This window comes from Choloepus didactylus, chromosome 24 (assembly GCF_015220235.1).
Source record: "Choloepus didactylus isolate mChoDid1 chromosome 24, mChoDid1.pri, whole genome shotgun sequence".
Classification (NCBI taxonomy): Eukaryota; Metazoa; Chordata; class Mammalia; order Pilosa; family Megalonychidae; genus Choloepus; species Choloepus didactylus.
In genome coordinates this window covers 13,689,710-13,712,069 of record NC_051330.1, presented here as the reverse complement: position 1 = coordinate 13,712,069, position 22,360 = coordinate 13,689,710, and the positions used below count along the sequence as shown (strand labels likewise).

Below are 22,360 nucleotides of genomic sequence, written 5' to 3'. Positions count from 1 at the left end.
TTCCCCAAATTTAAATTTCTCATCTTAAAGCCAGTAGGGTTTTAAAAGAAAATAGTAGAACCAATTAAAAAGTGAATCCATTCAGTTCCTTCCAAAAAAAAAATCCCAGCTATGATAGGATTTAAAGGAATTTATATTTGGAATAGTTTTATTTACCCATCAGGTTTTGTGTATCAGTAATGTTTGGTATCCTAGTTTCTTTACAGGATTAATGAATGTTTTCCTGACAAACCCAAAACTAGAGAAATGATTATCAGCATACTCACACATGAAGCCCTGCTATTTATTTCATCCATTTTATTTTATCTTGGTCTTTGGGACCTGGTAATAATTAGACCTGCCAGTAGCTTTTCAGTGTGAGAAAAACGACTTTAAATGCCTCATGCTGATTTCCATAAACAACATGATTTTTCTCAATTTATGATATTTTATCTTACAACAGGCAATAACTACATAAAGCAGAGTGAAAAAAAGTAAAAGAAATACCCAGATATCTCAGAATGAAAAATCCCATGTCCTGAAATTTCTATCCAAATAATTACACTTACTTCGATTAATTGCATGTGTAGATAATCAGTCTAACCTAGCAAAATCTCAGTGCCTAGCAGAAATTCAAAACCTTTTATAGTATTTGCTCTTACTTTAAAATCTGTCTTTAATGTAACAGGGCAACTTTCCTCCTGCGAGAAAGTTTTGTTTCATTAGTTAAACTGAAATAGGATCATTGAAAAGACTTTTTCTCCCAATAAGTCACTAAAAAAAAAAGGTGGGCAAATTCATCGCCCAACTTCAAAACAAAATTGACACAACTGTGCTTACTGATGCTTAAAAGAGATATTTGTAAGCCACCTGAAAAGCTTCTCAGATCTGATGGTCACTGTCAAGGTGAGTGGCCTGGTTCTCTAAAGAGGCTCATGTTGCCACTGTCTGCCTTCTCCCTAGCCAGCAGATAAATAGCAGACTTTAGTTTCCACTGCTCCTGTCTCTTAACCTTCAAGAAGAACAAATTGTCAGTCTTAGCACCATCTACATCCTCCAAGCGTATCTCCCAGGACAGCAGAAACATCTCTTAGCTGTCTGCCTCCAGCCTTCAGCAGGGGGCTTCCTAGAGGTCAAAAGTGTTCAGGCCAGTTCCATCTATTTTTTTCCGTCTTTATTAGAGAAGTTGTGGGTTTACAGGACAATCATGCATAAAATACAGGATTCTCCTTTACCCCCATATTATTAGCACCTTGCAGGGGTGTGGAACATCAGTTACAATTAATAAACGCACATTTTTATAACTGTGCTATTAACTATAGTCCATGGTTTAACTTAGGCTTGACTGTTTGTGTAGTTCAGGTCCGTGGATTTTTAGATATTTTTTATTCTGTTACTTTATATACAGCATAACGTTTCCTCCTTTTATTCACATTCAGATATTTATTTCAATGTGGTTAATTATATTAGCAAGATTGAGCCACCATCACCACCTTCCATTATTAAAACATTCCCATTGTTCCAAATAGGAGTCCTGTACATTTTAAGCCTTTACTTCTCATTCTTTCTCCCTTCCATCTTTGAGGCTCCCTGTATATTAATAATAATAATAATAAAAATAATAAAGAAATGCCAACACGAGGTTAAATCAATTGCAAGATATCAGGAAAGTTTACATTTCAAAATTAACACTGTTTGCACATGCCCACACCAAAATAACACTGATTTTATGCCTGGCCTCATTTGCAGATAATTTGATTTGAAAATAATCCCCAGAGCCTTGATTGAAGGCACTTGGTAGACATCAGGGCTGGGCCCACTAGCCTCGGAGGCCTTCCCTGTAATTAGCCTTGGAAGTTTGGTCCTTCCTAGCATGATCCAGACAGCCAAGTGATGGGTGGAGGGGTGGGTGAGTGGATGCATGGGCAATCAGGGGGAAGGAGGGACAGAAAACTTCTTGGGAACAATTCACTCTCAAGGTTTCTCTTTCTCGTGGTAATAGTCAATTTAATTAGGTAAAATAGTTTATTGATTATGTGATTGCCTCTGCATTTCTTGCATAATCCCTCAGATCCTTCCAATTCCCAGATTGCCACCTAAGAGCAACTTGGCTGTGTTTAGAAATTATGCTGACTCAAGCCATCTTTCTGTTCTCTGAAATTGTGCTTATCGAAATCATCAAGAAGCAGTGAATGCAGGAATGTCTTGTGCAGTAGAAAAGTCTAGCTCTAGAGACCTTGTCCACTCCCTGGCTTCCCAAGATGATATGAGAGTTTGTTTATTTTATAAAGACTACCCAATAGATAAGCAGGGTAAAGATGAGAACAAATGACTCTCATAAGGAAAAAAAAAAATGTAGCAAAAAAATACATTGGAAAATACTAACCCTCCTTAGTAATTAAAAAATGCTAATTAAAGCAACCTTAAAGTAACATTTTATATAAACACTGAATCAGCAAACAAAATTTTAATTATAACACCCAATGCTGTGATAAAACAGGTGAGCTCCTACATTGCCGGTGACATTATAAATTGGCATAACCTTTCCGAAAATCAATACGGCAACATATACCAGTAACTACAAAATGTTCACATTCTTTTAAGCAGTAACCTCACTTCTGAGAATTGTTGTAAGGAAATAATACAGCTAAAGAAGAAGATGATATGCACAAAGATGTTTATTGCATCATTTTCTAAAATGGTAAAAATTTGGAAGTAGGCTTAATGTCTCTAACCAGAGGAAAATTGCTAAGCGATTTAAACTTCTTCAACTCCACAGCCATTAAACCTTGTAACTATGAATGGTATATATCAATGTTGAAAAAAGATGAATGCAGTCACTTGGTGGATGTTTTAGTTTGCCACAGCTGATGAAATGCAATATACCAGAAATGGGTTGGCTTTTACAACAGGGATTTATTAAGTTACAAACTTTTAGTTCCTAAGCTGTGAAAATGTCCAAATCAAAACATCAACAGGCAATACTTTCTCCCTGAAGACTGGCTGCCAGCGATCCTCAGCTCCTCTGTCACATGGCTGGCACACGGGGCGTCTGTGGTCTCTCCCTTCTCTCCCAGGTTTCATTGCTTCCAGCTTCTGGCTTCAGTGGCTTCCTCTCAGCTTCTCTGGGGCTTTTTAGCATCTCTGTCTTTTAGCATCTCATAAAGGAACTCCAATAAAAAGATTAAGACCCACCTGGGGCATGCCTCAACTGAAATAATCCAATCAAGAGGTCCCACCCATAATAGCTCTACACCCACAGTAAGGAATTAGCTTTAAATCATGCTTTTCTCAGCTCCATACAGCTTCAAACCATCACAGTGGAATAGTACACCCCAATGAGAACCCTTTCCAGCCGCAGGGCCTTTGCACCAGCTATGCTGCACAGCCCATCCACCCAGAGGGCCTCTCTTGCAAGGCTTCTTCTCAGATTCAAGTCCCAATTTAAATTTAACTTCCTCAGCAAAACCTTCCTGGCTGCCTTCCTGGAGTGGCCCCTCCAAGTCCCCTTTTCCATTCCTTGCTAGGACGGATCCCTCTGAAAAATATCTCATTTAGTTATATGTTCGTTGGGGCACCATTTGACTCCTCCCTTGGGAATGTTAAGCTCCCTGGTGGCCTCCTAGTTCACCACCTCATCCTCAGTTACTAGAATACTATGGAGTTGATCTTCCTGAAATCAGAGAAGTGGGACCACTACCACCAAGTTCAAATGAGAACCGGGTTCCTGATTCCCTACTTGGAATGACTGATTCGTTGCCCTTATCCTCAAACTGGAAAACCAGTCTGCAAACGGCCACTGATCCAAGCATGCAGAACTTGTGTGTGAGCTCCAGACAGGCCACACTGACCAACAGAGAGAGCGTGCTACTCTTACTTCCACAGTTGTCAGCAGCAGCCATGCTTCCCCAAGGCAGGGGCTCCAGTTGCTCCTATGGGAAGCCCACCCACAGCCTAAGCCCCAGAGACGTGTGAGGAGAGTCAGCCACACAAGCCCACCCTACCCAGCGGCCAGGCCTGCCCACGAGGACCTAGAGCAGGCTACCACTGTGTGTTACCCGAGGGTCCAGAAAGGTCACCTGTCCACAAATGTTTCCTGGGTCTGATCAAGGTCAGACTACCTTGGTCCCTGAAATTCCCCCTGCTAGAACTGTTCCTTCAAGCTGCAGGTCTCTATTAAAATATAATCATAGCACTTCACACCCACCGAGAAGGCTATAATTAAAAATATATCTGTATTATATATAGATATATTATGATTATATATATGATTATGTAATATATATTGTGGTGGTTTGAAGCGATCTGTACCCCCAGAAAAAAGATGTTCTTAAACTTTATCCATTCTGTGGGTGTGAACCCCACTGTAAGTAGGACCTTTTGATGAGGTTACTTCAGTTAAGTTGTGGCCCAACCCAACCAGGATGGGTCTTAATCCCATTCCTGGAGTCCTTTATAAGCAGAATGAAATTCAGACAGACAGAAAGAAAAGCCACCAGAAACAAAGAACTGAAGTCAACAGAACTCAGAAGAGAAAGGAGAGGCCAGGAGAGGCAACCGTGTGCTTTGCCATGTGAGGGAGAAGCCCAGGACCGAGGATCGCCGGCAGCCAGCCCCAGAATGCCAGTCTCCGGGAAGAAAGCAGCTCCTTGATGATGCCTTGATTTGGACTTTCTTTTAGCCTCAAAAACCGTAAGCTAATAAATGCCCATTGTTGAAGCCAGCCCATTGCATGGTATTTGCTTGAGCAGCCAAGGAAACTAAAACATATATATAAACTTACTGCCTAGATAAAAGAACCCACAATTGCTTGGCAGAACTTTATTCCAAGAACCTAGGTCTTGTTGATAAAAGCACATAGTGGGGCCGTGTTCCTCAATGCAGAGTACTTCCAAGAGGTGAGAACTAAGTGGAATGTTTTTTAGAGGCCTTGGGTAGTCAGAGGATAATGGGTTCCTGAGAGGAGGATGCAGGAATAAAGCCCAGAAACCAGGTCAGCCCTTTGTCCAGGCCTCCATGAACCTTCTGGAAGACTTTCATTGTCCAAAGCTTGCAGAGCAGGAGCCAGCATTAACTGCAGCTCTGTGCTTGCACGCCAGGACTTTTGCCCCCATTTACTCAGAGCCCTGAGTCTGCTGTGCAAACGTCGAAGCTGGGATCCTGATGCAGGGGAAGGAGCCGTGAGGTCCACCCCATCCCGAGGGACCTCCAGACGTGGCTTTGAAAACTCTGGAAAAGGAAGGGGTGTTTCCTTAGACTCGGAGGCCAAAGTTGCAAGCAGTACAATGAAGGTGGTAGATGGGGTGATTTCAGCCACAATATGAGAAGCAGGAGGGCAAGTTTCCTTTCCTGCTTTATCCCAGTATTTTCCCAGGGATGATAACGGATGAGACACGAGCCATAATACTGCTCCATTTCTTTCCTTCTGTTTTTCTCTTTACTCCCACAAATAACTCTCTCTTATGGTTCACAGTAGACAAGGAGACAGTCCTTTTTTCTTTATTATTATTATTTTTTTAATTCAACTACTTGCCTGACACAAAATGAGAATTATCACATATTGTAGCTCATATGCATTAAGGTCCAATTAGATAGCCTGCATCAAAAATACAAAAATAAGGAAATGCAAATACAAATATTTTGCAACTATTAAGTCCCGTGGGAATGCTACATATGAACCTGCTGTGGCTTGAGGCACAAGCGTCAGGTTTGTGTCCAAACACAAAGTCCACTTTTTCTTGCTGATTAGCTGGGGCTGCATCTCACCCAGTCACCAACAACTTAGGGAATTGATTAACCATAAACTGTGTTCCTCAAATCAGAAAAGTCAGGACTTCATTGATGCAAAAGAGATAAAAACAGCACTCCAGTCCTCAGATAACCAAGCCTGGGTGCCATTTGTGGGAGAACGATAACTGATCTTTTCACCATTGAGGTAGGCACTGGTGGAAAATGGCAGCTGGGGACGCTGTTGAGTAAGCCCGTGTCATTAATTGTGTGCTTTTAAAATCCTGCAACCAAGCCTCTTGAGCTAGCAGAGACCCAAGCAGGGTGCCAGGTAGCAGTCTAGATGAGAAGAACAAACTACACCTGAGTAATGGTACATCCCAAAGACAAAGGTTCCGTATTTGAAGTGAATCCAGGAAATGATACATTTGCTCTCACACATGACTTGAAGAAAGAGCAGCTTGACTGCTCTTTCTTTTGTGAGACCAAAGAGGGAGCCCTTTTTTAAAATTCAGTTTTATTGAGATATATTCAAATACCATACAATCATCCATGGTGTACAATCAGCTGTTCACAGTACCATCATAGAGTTGTACATTCATCACCCCAATCTATTTTTGAACATTTTCCTTATACCAGAAAGAATCAGAATAAGAATAAAAAATAAAAATAAAAAAGAACACCCAAATCATCCCACCCTATTTTTTCATTTAGTTTTTGTCCCCATTTTTCTACTCATCCATCCATACACTGGATAAAGGGAGTGCGATCCACAAGGTTTTCACAATCACACTGTCATCTCTTGTAATCTACATTGTTATACAATTGTCTTCAAGAGTCAAGGCTTCCAGGTTGGAGTTTGGTAGTTTCAGGTATTTACTTCTAGCTATTCCAACACATTAAAACCTAAAAAGTGTTATCTATATAGTGCATAAGAATGTCCACCAGAGTGACCTCTCTACTCCATTTGAAATCTCTCAGCCACTTAAGCTTTATTTCATTTCATTTCGCATCCCCATTTTGGTCAAGAAGATGTTCTCAATGAGGGAGCCCATTTTATTAAATGATCAAGGAAAAAGCTTACTCTGGGGTGTCTTGTGGGCTATACTTTCTGCACTATCTAGGAAGAGAATTAAATAATGGACACTCTACTAATATGTGGGGCTAGACTACTGATTTAATACTAGCTACATTAACAGTAATTGTCAAAGTAATCAACTGCTTTTAAATTAATTAAAACATAACTTATATTCTCTTATATTATCCTTGCAACCAACCTTACAGGTAGGTATTACCTGTTTCAATCAGAGGTATTAGGTATTGGGGCAAGAGTATTATGGAGTTGAGATTAAAATATGTGTTCTACAAGAAGTCAGTGTGTATTTTGTAACCTGCATGGTCTCAAACCCTTGGGGATACTCTTGTTTTATTTCCACACTGCCTTTGTCTGGAATCACCAGCTCAAAGTTCTGATTCCAAGGAAAGCAGTTGGAGATGCTAAACTGAGGAATTTAAAGAGATAAAAATGTAACTCTGGCAAAGAAGCATTCTTTATTCAAAAGTGTCAAAAGTCAGCGTATTTCACCTATCAGCATTTCCAGCAAGCTTTAGTTTCAATTCTTGTGTAAACCCAATTTTGCTGCTCTGGCAAATTAAATGGCCACAATTTAATTTTGTTTCCACAGTTGAGGTATCTCTCTTTTTTTTCACTGTGTGACCAAAACTTTGATTAGACTTTTGCAAAGCCCTAAACATTTGTTTAAAATGTGGTTAGGCAAACTCGAGTACTTTCAGATTTATGTTCTGCATGAAAACACGTGGTGGAAAGGAGACTATCTCTTACCACATTTGACTTACCAGTGGAGAAGCTGATGAAAGTTGATAGATCTTTCAAAGATATTGCCAGGTTATTTTTAACTGAGATCATTGTAAAAGGCTGTCACTTTTACAGCACTTAACTCAGTTCAGTACAGCATATTGCTTTGATTTGTTCATTCAACATATTATTTTGCATTAATTGAGTTCATTTGATGAGCAGTATTCCCACTCTGTGAAATTTCCAGCTAATGGCTTGGAAATCTTCTCGAATTTTGCAACTGTTAATTCATTTAAGAGTTTTTGAAGAGTAGATACTTCAGGCAAGCTGAGATAGATCCCAAAAAATCAGGATAATCTGCTGTTCCTTTTAAGCACAATTAGTGAGTTTATTTAATCTTTTTTTTTTTTTTGCAATAGAACAGAGAGTACATCAAGGTCATAAAATTGTTTTATGTGTGGGTCTGTGTCCCCTGTGCACGCTATTCATCTAAAATCATTTAACCACACTTTGCGGTGAGGTTTCTCTCCAACCGATATGTACCCAGAGAGGCTTCTGAGTTCTGAGTTCATGAAAGTCCTTACAGAGATAATTTGAGAAAATGAATTTCCCCATAGTTTAATGGGTTGGCTGATACCACTTCTTGGACATATGACTTTTTTTTTTCAGCTTGGAGCTTCTATTATAAGGGGGGGGGGAAGAAAGGGAGAAAGAAAGAGAAATAAGAGCTGAAAATGGGTCATATCTGATATCACTAAATATTTACTGTGATAGCTGCCATTCTGCCTCATTTTAAAAAGTTTTCAGCATCAATCTAGAAATAGTTAAAATCATTTCCAATACGTGTACATCATTCCTGAAAGCAGCAATCAATATTTCCTTTCCAATAGAAATCAATCATTTCTCTATTGCTTGAGCTGATTGCATATTGCCAGGAATTATGTAAGAAATTCTGTTAAACAAAATTTAGATATTATGAAATGAAGGCACTATAAAAATCCAGCATTTTCTGCATCTTTAAACAAAGACTACTAATAAAGTGGATAATAATTAAGGGGTGATCTCATATTTCACTTTGGAAAACAGAAGTTTTTCTTCTCAGATTTAAGGGTGATTCAGGTAAATTCCCCTGTAAGTCGATGAGGGCTTTGAAAAACAGATGAATCTAACTATAGGAACCCTCCATGTATTTAAATGCATTTGATGGTAACTTTCCAAATTCACATAAATACTATTTCCATGGATAAGAAATCACAAGCCTGTAAATAGTAAATAAAGAATTTGATTTAGGCAAATTGTGGGCACTACAATTTTTTAATTCAATTTTATTGAGGTATATTCACATACCATACAGTCATACAATGCGTACATTCATTTGTTCACAGTACAATTACATAGTTGTGCATTCATCACCAAAATTAATTTTTGAACATTTTCATTACCACACACACAAAAATAATAAGAATAAAGATTAAAGCGGAAAAGAATAATTAAAGTAAAAAAGAACACTGGGTGCCTTTTTTTTTTTGCCCCCATTTTTCTACTCATCCCTCCATACACTGGACAAAGGGGAGTGTGATCCACATGGCTTTCTCGATCACATTGTCACCCCTCATAAGCTACGTTGTTATACAATCATCTTCAATGTTCAAGGGTTCTGGGTTGTAGTTTGATAGCCTCAGGTATTTACTGGTAGCTATTCCAATTCATTAGAACCTAAAAAGGGTTGTCTATATTGTGCATAAGCGTGCCGACCTCTCGGCTCCTTTTGGAATCTCTCTGCCACTGAAGCTTATTTCATTTCCTTTCACATCCCCCTTTTGGTCAAGAAGATGTTCTCCATCCCACGATGCCGGGTCTAGATTCCTCTCTGGGAGTCATATTCCACGTTGCCAGGGAGATTCACTCCCCTGGGTGTCAGATCTGTGGGCACTACATTTAACATGCAATTTATTTGGAAACAAATTTCCTTGTATCAATACCTGGATAAAGAAAATCGACAAAGTAACCATTCATGCAATTCATTCATTTGACAAGTATTCAATTTTTATTTGATGCCAGGGAGCTAGTTTATGACCTAAGTAGCATGTTCGTATATATCCTCAAAGAGGTGGTAGGAAGATCAGATTATAGAGGACCCAGAATGACCTGGAATTTGAATTTGATCCGTCATACAATGTGGAGATATTGGTTATTAATCAGGAGAGAAAATGACAAGGAAAATTTATCCAGCAGTGGTTTGCAGGGCACATTAGGAAAAGAGTTTGAAGATGCAAAGGCACTGGGGTTTGTTGAACAGTTCTACCATGCACTAGGCAATAGCAAACTGAAGCAAATGAGAGAACATTCAAGGAGGACTCTAACCTGCTAAGCCCAGGCTCAGGGTCTGTATTAATAGACAAAGTCAGCGCTTAGCTAGTGGGGGGCCATTTGAGCGCCTCCATCCAACATTCAATTACATCAAGTGCTGTTCAAGAATGATCAGAAAAAATTCCCTGAAGGAACATCAGAGACCCTCTCCGTCCTCATAAGGGGGGGTGGCCCTTGAATTTTGATTCATAAGCTTCCAATATCCGTGGCTTGAATTTGACTCTTTTTTTTTTTAACGTTATGGAAAGGCCATTCAGATGCTTACAAGACTGCTACTTTTTGCTTTTACCTTCTCACCCAATTTCTGTTATCCTTCAGTTGTAGGCTTCCCCAAAGCCTCTGGCCTGACTGCATCAGTATCCTCTCATTAAGTGTAAGAATGCTAGGCAACTAATACCTACCAGGCCTAGAAACAAATCCAAATAAATGCTTATAAAGATGGGAAGGGTGAAATGGGAAATTAGTCCTAGAAACCACCCCCCTTCCCGTTCCTCATGTGTCACCTGTCATATGATACTAGGAAAAAGTCCTTGCAATCCGTTCGCCTTGATTTTTTTCTTCCTCATACATAGCTGTGAGTGATGCTATTATTTCAAGGATTTGTAAATTAGCGAAGATAGTATAATAGTCCATATCATGAAAATGAAGCTAAGATGAACAATTTACTACTCTATGAAATGCTAATAGGTTGGTTGCCCTAGAAACTCTCCTGGTGCTATTCCTTCTCAAAAGGGTTAAGTTTTTTCTATAAGTAAAGAGGCAACTGTTCTCCTGCCATGCACTCTGCTGTGTGGACTTACGATGCTTCTAGACCATCCTTAGACTTCTCTCTCTGGATCTCCCCATGGCCCTTTCCAGTGCACTTCAGCAGATACCTACCGCATGTCTCTTTTCCACTTACTGTTTGGGGCACTTTAGCAAGCGATTTCACTTTCCTAAACCTCAATCTCCTCCTCTGTGAAGTGGATCTAATGATGGCATTTACTTCAGAAGGTTGTTCTTAGTTTAAATGTGCTAATCTGTATAAACCACATTATGCTATTATTAGTAATATTATTGTCCCTCCACTGTCAGATAAGACTGCAGGGATTTAAGGCAGAGCTGGATTTGGAACTCTGCTCCTTTTTTGGGCACAGTCTGCTCACTGAATCATGTTGGCCAAGAAAGAAAGGGATAGACTTTCTTCACCTTCTGGGTAGGGATACAGCTCAGTTGAAAGCTAACTAAATCTATTATTATAATTATTCTGTAGAGGGATAAATTGGTGAACCCACCTATTTTTCTCAGTATAACTTCCAGGTTAAAATAGCTTTTAACTAGAGATGACCCTAACTTGCTTTTTTGATAGTCTTGACCACACCATTGTCAAACTAAATATGTAAGAAATCAATCCATACCCTTGATCCTCATTCTAAGAAATCAAAATCCACATAGATTTATTGAAAGAGCGGAATGGAATTATTTTTGGTATTTGTATGTGCAAATAATTTGGGTTTTTTACAAAGTTCCCTTAAGAGAATTAATTATATAAACATTTGTTCCTTTGGGGTTTTCTTAGAGCTTGATTTGAAGTTGAATTTGACGATTATGAGATTTGTGACTTATTTTGAAGAATTACACAATTGCTTTGTGATCATCTTTTCGGTTGAAATGCAATGCATCCTCTAAATAGTGAACATTTCCACGAGTTGGTTCCAAAGTTTTGTTGTGATTTATAAACTGTACTGTCAGGATGAGTGGGGACCAGAGACCATCCAAATTTCGATTGCTTTGTTGTACAGAGGAAGAAACTGAGTCTCAGAGAAATTAAGCAACCTGTCCAAAGTTTCCCAGCTAGTAAGTTATTGAATGTTGCAGCTACTAAGTTATTAAAAAATTAATTATATTCCTTGAAGCTCCATGCTCTTTCCACTGAACCAGCATACTACAAATGTTGTAAGTGTTCAGTTCTTAGAGAAATACATCTACTTTGCAGTTAAAAAAAAGGCAATTGTTTAGAAATCTTCATTGCCTATCTGAGGGCAAATTTGAATATTTAATTCACAGTTGGGCCAAGATCCATGGTATCTTCAGTTTCACCAGTGACCAATGTCCCCATTCAGAGATTGAAACCTTCCCTTGAGCATTCCAAAGTGACCGCATAGGTAGCCTCTTGCTTTAGACACCCAGGTTCAGTGTCAAAAAGAGGAAGAGAGAGACATCCAACTGGGAATCGAGGCCTTGCTTCAAAGCTTTTATCATCAGAGGAAAGAAAGTTTGTGAATTTCATTAATGTCAAGAAGATCTGAGAAGACTGAAGTATTTAAGCCCTGGGGCATCTCTAGCCTGTCAGATGCTATGGTTATTACAAGTTTTTGGTTGAAAAACCATTGCAACTTTGATTCACACACCCCTGAACTAAGACTTTGGAAATAGCCATTATAAGGTTAAACTTGAGGGTATGTTGAAAATCATCATTCTCCATGAAGATATGAAACCAGCCAATGAAGCAATGGCTAAGCATGGTCCAAACCAGGAATGTCCAGAATTCCAAAAGGTGCAACATATGTTATGCTTAAGAAGAAAAAGATCAGTCCCCTCAAATTAACATAACAAAAGTAAAAAATAGATAGCATATCTTTAGGTTTCGAAAGCAGACCGCCTCATAACATCTCCCGCAAAAGTCTTCTCTTACCTAGTATAGGAAAATGAGTTTTGTCCTAGGTTTTCTTCCTCTCTTCCCTTTCCCCTCCATTCCTTCATCTCCAGAAGAGGTCAGGCTGGAATGAATAGTTTTTCGTCTGTAATTACCCAAAGCTTATAGGAGAAAATCCATTTATTCCAAAACAGGCAAACTATTTCCATAAGGTAAATTGAGTCCAAGCTAATCCCAAATGAACAGATATTTTTGGGAAAACAAATGTTAACAATTTGATGTTGATATTGAAATTAAAAATATCTTAAAAGATAAAATATATCCACATCTCTCTTTTTCCCTTTCTTAATTCAGATTAAAAAGAAAAAAAAAAACAAACCTCAAAAGCAACCATTTCAAAGGCCATAAGCATTATGAGTTACCTTTTTAGTGACGTCTTTTATTTTTTAATTTACCCATAACTTATCTGTTCTTATTAGGTTATGGTTCCCCCTTCATTAATTGCTCGCTATCACTAGTTCCCCTACATTCTACATTATAAACCATTTATTTTACATTTTTCAGTGCTCACATTAGTGGTAACATACAATATTTCTCTTTTTGTTCCTGGCTTATTTCACTCAGCATTATGTCTTCCAGGTTCATCCATGTTGTCATATGTTTACGACATTGTTCCTTCTCACTGCCATGTATTTCTTCATGTGTATGTACCACATTTTTCTTTATCCACTCGTCTGTTGAAGGACATTTGTGTTGTTTCCATCTCTTGGCAATTGTGAATATTGCTACTCTGAACATTGGCATACAGATATCTGCTTGTGTAGTGACATCTTTTTTAATGACAAGAGTTATATCTTTTTAAAACATTTGTTTTGAAAATTTTTAGTTTTGTTTCCCCCTAAAAAATGACATTGCTGTTTAAATACCAATGAGCACAAACAGGGAATTACACTTTGGGTCATCTTGATTTTATAACTGCTCAATCCACACAAATTCAAAAGGGAAATAAGTTTACAAATGATCCAACAGAAAAATCCATGATGGTTTTAATGTCACCAAGAAACATCTCATAATAATATGTTCATTTGAGTTCCACTTGTACATACCTGCCGAGACTTGAACCCAGGCCCCAGGGCTCGCTTCCTCTTGCCACAGTGGATGACATCATCAAAACCCAACCAAGAAGGAATGCAGCTTTAGGGGTGACTCCTGCCATCAGCGATGACAGGTCTTAACAGGGAGAACTCCTCCCGGTTTAGCCTTAGAGCTCTTGGAAAATTTTTAGTTCAGCACCTGAGAAACCAAAAAACGCCTTTCCAATCCAGAAAGTTTCCAGTTTCTTTCTTCTGTGCTCACTTTTCTTTTTTTAATCTCACTCAATGTTACTGTAGTGGTATTGTTCTGTCTTCATGGACATGTACCGTGGAACCACAGTTCCTGTCACCTGCTAAGCAAGCCAGACATTTCACCCGGGAAAATGATATGACAAATGTGCCTTTGGCTGCTTTTTCCCATGTTGATTAATACTCCGATACTGAGAAGTACTCATGCTGGGTTCACACTCAAGAACTGTATGTGCAAAGTGACAACATGTACCCCACACACAAGTGGCAGGAAAAACCGCAGCGAACCCAAGAAAGGTGTATCCCAACCATGATGCCTGAGCAGCAATTTCTTTCAAAGTCTTGGTTTTATGACCGTAATTTAGGCTCAGATGCGCTGAGAGAATCCGTTTGCCTGACTCAGTGTCTGGCGCTGCTGGAGACTAGGGTGCATGTTGTTCTCTCCGGTTAATCACCTTCTGATTGTCCGAGACATTTGGCAATCCCAACAGCGAGTTAAAGTGCTATTGTGTCCTCCCAAGGTCATGTGAGCCGCTTTGTTATTGAGCATGATGAGTTGTGCCATAAAATTGGAGTTTTCAAAATTAGTATTTCATGTGAAGAAAGATTGGTGATGATGGTCTGAACATTACTCAAATCATCCCTTATCCTTTCCTGATTAATTTAGGGAGTTTATAAGTGAGTTTCCCAGGCTAAGGTTTCCTTTTGGAAGGTTTGGTGGCATTGACTTCTAAAAGTAACAAACTCTTCAGCAATTTCAGTTCTGAGGGACAGAGTTGGAAACAAGTGTTCACTTCCTGTAGGCCTAATGGACCTACCTTTCAGGTGCGTAAGTTGGGCACATGTGTATAAGTTGGGCACAGGTACTCACTTCCTGTAGACCTAATGGATCTACCTTCCAGGTGTGTAAGTTGGCACACATGTGTAAGTTGGGCACAGGTATTCATTTCCTGTAGGCCTAATGGACCTACCTTCCAGGTGTGTAAGTTGGCACACATGTGTAAGTTGGACACAGATACTCACTTCCTATAGACCCAATGGACTTGCCTTCCAGGTGTGTAAATTGGGCACAGGTGTTCACTTCCCATAGACCCAATGGCTCCGTCTTTCAGGTGTGTAATCTAGATCTTTCCTTTTAGAGTGCAATGTTCCTGCTTCTGTTTGGAGATTTTCAAAATTAACTGAAGCACTTCTCTTCTCAAAATCATGTGTATCTCTTTTCTTAGTCATTGCCAGAAAGTAGAGGTAGATTTAATAAGTTATTTCACCTGCTTTGTACCAAATGACTAATTCTTTTTTTTATAATTCAGTTTTATTGAGATATATTCACATATCATATAATCATCCACAGTGTACAATCAACTGTTCACAGTACCATCATATAGTTGTGCATTCATCAAAATGAATTTTTGAACATTTTCATTACTCCAAAAAAAATTAAAATAAGAATAAAAAGTAAAAGTAAAAAAGAACACCCAAAACATCCCATCCCCCCTCACCCCATCCCCATTATTCATTTAATTTTTGTCCCCATTTTTCTACTCATCCATCCATACACTGGATAAAGGGAGTGGGAGCCACAAGGTTTTCACAATTACACAGTCACACCACGTAAGCTACATAGTTATGCAATCATCCTCAAGACTCAAGGCTACTAGGTTGCAATTCAACAGTTTCAGGTATTTCCTTCAAGCCATTCAATACACTAAAAACTAAGAAGTGATATCTATATAACACATAAGAATAACGAATGACCTCTCAAATCCATTTGAAATCTCTCAGCCATGGAAACTTTATTTTGTTTCATTTGTCTTCTCCCTTTTGGTCAAGAAGAGCTTCTCAATCCCACAATGCCGGGTCCAGGCTCATCCCCGGGAGTCACATCCCACGTTGCCAGGGAGATTTAAATCCCTGGAAGCCAAATGACTAATTTTTCAGGCACATTGAATAAGCATTTGGAAGTCAGCATTTATTTGTTTTCTATTTCCAATACCTTAAATAATGCTTTTATTTCTAAATAACTCCTCTGTGTTTTAAGAATACCTATACACTTAACATTCCAGAGTATTTTCCAAGAAAACATCCGTTAGGGTCAGAAAAATCCTAATCTGAATTCAACGCTATTTGAACCTCCCGAAAGCCATCCACACATTCCTTTACTGCCCTTTAGGTCCCTAAGAGATCTCAAGCATCTAACTAAAACAAGCAGATAAGAGCTTGCTCAAGACACAGGTTCGTGGTAAGCAAAGCAACAGGGGAGGCACATCTTGCATTGAGGTTCTAATGTAGGGTGTAGAAGCCTGCAGTTATTTTCATGGTGGGTAGACGCGATCATTGTGTTCTACAGAGAGGACAGGCTGTTTAAGCTTCCTCAGCTAGATGCTAAGCTCCCCAAGGTAAGGACCTTTTTTCTCTTATTACATTACCCTTATTACGCTGCCTAGTTGAGTGCTCCGTCAACATAGAGAACATCATGTAATAATACCAAAGACATTCCTCAGTAGGGTGAAACAGAACTAAAAACACTGGTTCTGGCACTGACTTGAGAAAGTCCTTCTGACCACTAAAATTGTCCTCCTTCCTGGCTTTGCTTCCCTTGTAGTTGATCTTTTTCTCCTTTTATTGCAATAACGATAACTAAAGAAAAGAAAAGAATGAAGCTTCTACCCAGTCTAGAAACTGAAACCAGGCTAAGAGAATATTTAAGCAAAATCCTACATGACACACATCTGGGGCTGCTCCATGTCCACTGAGTGGTAGATATCTGTGTGAAATGTGTACGTATCCTATATAATGTCCCTTTTCAGTGGCCCTGGGTGACAGGGTGTTATGAGAGTCGCTTCACAGTCACAAGCTGATTTCATAGCATCGACTAGACAAGAAACTAGGTATTTTACACAAACATCTCATTTCTCACCAAAATGGCATGTAGGAAAGGAAAATATCCGGGTCAGGACAGTTTAAAGAGCATTTAGATAGAAGAGTGTATGCATGTTTTGATGCTTAAAGATACTGCTTACACAATCAACAAAAATTCAACATCGAGAGTCACAAATGTGCTTAACATAATTCTTAACCAGGAACAATTTTTAAGCAGTAGTCGCATCACTCCTGCAAACAAGCATCTCTAAGAAGATCAAAACCCTTTGTTCTCTCTGCTTGCATATTATCCTTTTAAGAAGCGCAAAATCTGGATTAAACCATTGTTATAGTCCTATTTGTTTGGTTATAAATAAAACATATCTTTTCCATCAGTAATATACCTTTCTAGCCGCTGTACATTAAATAGGTTCCTAACTTCCTAAATGGAAATGTCATCTTCCTAATCAGTGTTACAATTGTAAATAAACATCTTTTTTTAAAGCATCCTATTATCACAAACAGATTTTTCAACGGTGCCGTATATATTTAAAATGGTGAGCTCAAACTAATCACCTCAATTCCACATTCTCAGAGAAACTGACAATAGAGCAGTTCTGAAATGGAGACATTACTCAACTGCCTCTCAAAATAGTTTGACACTAAACTGTGCAAGGTCATCATTACCGTGTACAAAATAAGGGGTGTGTTCCGTTTCTGTCCTCAGCCCCCACCCAATGATATACATTCTGCAACCACAAAATATTCCAACTCCAACTCACTTTTGGAATAAGCAACGTCTGTTCTCTTTTTTATCTTTGGGTGTATACACTGTTGGAAAACAAAAAAAAGCTACATAGTTTACTTACTCCTACAGTAAAATATTTTTAAAAATAAGAATAGGTTATTATTGAAATAAACTGCTGCTTGTCAATGCTGATTTCGAGAAGGCAGTGGAAAAAACCGGGTGTTTTAAGCTTTCCATTGTGTGCAGACTTTCCAAGCCATCAGGAAAATATGCCCGTCCAGTGATCTATTCAGTTATTGACCTTTGGACTAATAGACCAACAAAAGGCCCCATTTATTAGTGACTAGGAGATGTATCTTTTGTCCGTTAGAGACTGAATCAAGGCTGTCACAACTCAGCCTCATTATCACCAATTTTATTTTCCATGTGACCTCAAGAAGGTTTATACCAGAGACTTCGATGCCACCTTCTCCCAAGTCCACGTCTCCCAAGACCACGAGAAGTTGATCAGTGATGAAATTTGGGGGCAAGGGGTACACAAAGATCAGCCCCCAGACACTCACGGGACGCTCTTCCCCCGTCCCACTGAAATCCTGGGAAGTTGACATCATTCCTAATAGATACGTCTGTATTCTCTTCCTTGTTACACAGCGTTCTCCCACCTGCCCCTCTTTACTGACTCTTTTGTTGCTATTTTCCCTGCCCAGCTTTGGACCTTCTTCCTAATATAATAGCAGATGTTAGCAACCCGTGCGCACAAGCGTCCTCCTTCTTTTCTCTTAATTCAGCTCAAAGATCTTCCCTAGGAACTTCCCTGAATGGAGGAATTCCAGGCTGTCTTGCCCGGTGCAGGAATTCCCACCTGCACTTTCCTCCGACCACCACTAAAATCTGAAAAAGCAAAACAGTCTGTTGGCTTCGACTGTGTATTTGGGCGCATTTTTGTTTTCAAAAGTTTACCTTTGTTGTTTTGCTCAAAAACATTCAGGATGGAACCGTTTTGTTCAAGCATCTCAATCTCTTGTTTGTTCTCTCCAACTATCGTATTTGGGTATTTGGGATGATCAACTACTGTGTAAATCAAACTTTAATCCAACTTTCCATGTGACAGCAGAAAGGCAATCACTCTGAGGAAGAAAACACTATCTAATTGCCAATGACTTTGTGAACTATTCGGCGTTCATCTGTTAGGGAAAAACTGATATACATTACGGTTGCAGGACTCGTAATCTTTCTCTCTCTTTGAAAGTCAGTAATAATTCTGCCTGCCTTTCACCATGACCAAAAGAAACCAATCAGGATAGCAATTTATTTTTTCTGCATTGTAGAAGACAGCGATTTCTCTCTAATAAGTTTCTGGAAAAAAATCAAGCAAAAATCTGCTTATCTAGGCTGTGTGGAATTGTAATTATTACATTTTTTACTGGTGAACTATTGCTAAGCCTTTTTTTTTTTTAATGTCCAAACTCAATGGAGAAAAGAGGTTTTAAAACATCATTTCCCCCTCTACTATTTCCATGTTCAAATAAGATAAATATTTGGGGACATATTGAAATAGGAATAAAGTAAATCCTTTAGCTGGTAGAACATACCTTTTCAAATTGCACTAAGTCACCTGACCCCATGACATCCTGTGGGCCCGACTTGGACTTCTCCCAGCCCACTTTTTTTGCACTTTATTTTCATCCTTAATGAGACGGGGATGACGTTAGCTACTTTGCAGAGACATACCAATGACTTGCTTATTGGAAGAATAAATGTTGTCCAAGTCCCTGGAAAGCTGAGTGAAGCGCCACATGAAAACATTTAGTAACAGTTATTAGACAAAACGATTGCGAAATTCTTACAGTCTGGATTGAAGCAAAGGGGTTCCCATTTCTGTCAAACTCCCACCACTTGGGTCATTCCCCCAGACATCTCACAGGTTGGTGCAAACAGACATTTCTTCTCCAAATGGTCTGAGATTGAGTCTACGGCGTATGATAGAATATGATAGAATATCTCAGGCGTTGGTTCCCAAGGCCTCCGAAAGCCAGCCCCAGGGACCCCTCCCTCACATGACCTGAGTTTTGCAGCAGTAGCCACTAAAAGGCTCTGTGTGACTCAGCCTCAATTGGGTTCTCCAAGCAGCTCACTGGGGATGATCCACGGCCCTGGACTTAGCTACCAGACTTCAAAATTGTTGGTGGCCCCAACTCCCCAGGGAGCCCTAACTTATAACTGGTATTCGAATGTTTAATCATCAATCAGGAGCAGCCACCGCAGGAAAAGTAGTTCCTACATCCAGATGGTTGAAATAATTTCAGATAACCAAACCCTTGAATCGCTGATTCTTATGGGAGAAAGTGTTTATTAATACCAGAAAAAGCACCAAAAACCTGGGTATGAGCTAGGCCTCTCATTCCAAAATATAGTCATTTTAAACCACATAGGATCTACAACCCAATCTGATGGTAGACCTTTCCTTTTAGATATGCCACAGTGTGATTTTGAAGAACTCAGGGTCTAAGAGAACATCCTTACGTAACAGTCAGATTGGGGACAGGGAGCCCCTTACTCGTAATCTGTATTATAACCGTGATCAGCTTGCTTTCTTTTCCTCTGATACGTCTTTATTTTAGATTGGCTTTCATCACCTCTAATCTGGGATTTGTACTTTCATATATTCGTTACCGCTCCTAAAACTCTGCAAGGTCACGTAAAAATGTTAAATGTTTGCGTCTCCTAACAAGCATCCAGAGAAAACACCCAGACTGATGTGTAGAACTTCGGGGTAAATTTGCAGAGAAATAACTGTCCTCTTTGTGTGTTTGCATGAACTAGTTAACTCCGGAGATGGCATCGACTACAGCCAGCAGAAGAGGGAAAACATCGGCGACTTGATCCAAGAAACACTGGAAGCCTTTGAGCGCTATGGAGGAGAAGATGCTTTCATAAATATTAAGTACATGGTCCCTACTTATGAGTCGTGCTTGCTAAATTAGCGGTGAGGTCAGCTGGGACTCGAGAACAGCTCCTATTGGCTTGCTCATCATCCGTCTCTACTGCTCTCGGCCTCATTTGTGACTTGTACAGCTTTCTTTCCTACAGCTGCTAAAATAGTGGCTTCTGGGCCACTGGACTGTTAGCCCCATTGAGAGCAAGGCTTTCCAATACATAAATAGTGCCTGTTTCTTAGATTACAATAGTGTACTGTGCTTATTTGTTCTAAGAGAAGAATTGCTTCTTTATACAGCTCGGACAGAAGCAGGAGCCCGAGTTAAACCTTCAGTTGTATAGACAATAAAACTATCATTTTCATACGCAATTCAGCAATTGCTGTCCTGTGTCTGCCTGCCCTGAGGGTGATGTCAGAGGTAGTAAGGGAAGTTTTTCTGCTGACTGCTTAATAGGTGTTTGTCAGGGATGAGAAGAGATTCAGCCCAGCCTCTCAGTCGCTAGCATCTGTGCAGAATGATGAGCTTTGACATTCAATAAAACTGTTGAATCTATATTCCAATTACAGCAGGAAATTTTTGCAGCCCATTATGAGCCTTAGCTATAAAGATAATTAATGCTTCTAGCTCACTCGTGAGCTGGGCTGGCGGGGGCTTTCCTGTTTATATTTGGGTGGGTGGATGGGGCTTGGGGAAGGGTATGAAATAGAACTTTGCAAACATGGTAAAAAAATAATAAATTAAAATACTATTTGGACTCTCTGTCCCTCCATATTATGGCAAACCACATCTCAGGGTCTGGTGTGTTAATGACAAAATGTTATCCAGCCGTTTGTTTAGGGCTTTTAATTGTTTTGGAAAATGACTTACATTCATCTTAATGATTACCCCTTGAAATGAATCCAGTTTTTTCCAGGGTAAGTCTTCTCCCCTGTTGAATACTCTTACTAGTTTGATGGCAGGATTTTGGAAATTTATTGAGACAACAAACAAAAAAGACAAAAGACATGCACTTTTTCATTCAAGTGAGAAAGAAAAAAGGTGCCCCAGTAGAAGACAAACTTACTATAAGGCAAACAGCCTTGGACACAGCCTTTTTAGGCGTGAGCTAAGGGCCTTTGAAACTCAACCCAGACTCCTTCCTAAAGATGGAACGCTGACGTCGTACACTTGAGAAATGCTATAAATGCTGAAAAATGCAGAGCCTAAAGCATGTCATTTCTGTAGCCAAGTACAATTTTCTGCATAAAACTGAAGAAAGTCAAGAGGTTTCTCCATGCACTAAGTGCTGTCCTTGAGATTATTGTTGCTAATGAATTAAGGCATGAATTTCCAAAGGCAAACACTGAATTTGAAAACTATTTTGTCATTCATCATCTTTTTTACTGGCTTAGCATATGAAATCGGACCCCTAAGTAGCCACAACCTTAGTTTCTATAAGCATCTTTTAGGATAAACTGACTTGCATGATGGGGTAAGAGAAATTAGCTTTTATATATAATTTTTTGAAAAGACACAGCCAGAAGTAGACATCCAGAGAGTTTTTCTCCAGACGCTGATGTTCAATTGCATCCATCAGCTGTTGTCCTTGAATGGGTGATGATGTCATCAAAGAGGACACCAAAGTCAGTGACAAAAAACATGGCTTATTGGTACTTTGAAAGTTAGTGCTAGAATGTTTCCTAAATGGCTCCATCGGACACATGGAAACAACCCTGGCTTCTCATTTTCTCTCCCATGGAAGGGAGAATGTCCAGCCACTTGGCAAAGTTAGAACCCTAATTTTGGTTTGGAATGAAAACACCTGAGTTCATTTCCCAGCTCTGTCAATTGTTAGCTGGGCCACCCTGGGCTAGTTACTCAACCTCTCTGAGCCTCGGTTTCTCTCAGCTGGAAAGTAGCACTCATTCCTACCTGCCAGAATGTTGTACGAATTAGAAGTCATGA

The 22,360-nt window shown here is 39.4% G+C and overlaps 1 protein-coding gene across 2 annotated transcripts in view; it reads left to right on the top strand.

Moving 5' to 3' along the window:
• The window catches only part of PACRG (parkin coregulated), a 604,662-nt gene extending 583,878 nt beyond the window's left edge, over nucleotides 1-20,784 (top strand). The window contains exon 5 of one of the 2 annotated variants that reach the window (XM_037817597.1): nucleotides 20,301-20,784. In XM_037817597.1, the coding sequence (XP_037673525.1) occupies nucleotides 20,301-20,461 (161 nt within the window). In that variant the 3' untranslated portion in view covers nucleotides 20,462-20,784. The remainder of the gene's footprint in view (nucleotides 1-20,300) is intronic. The other variant, XM_037817598.1, reaches the window with a different exon arrangement.
• The last annotated feature ends 1,576 nt before the right edge of the window (nucleotides 20,785-22,360 follow it).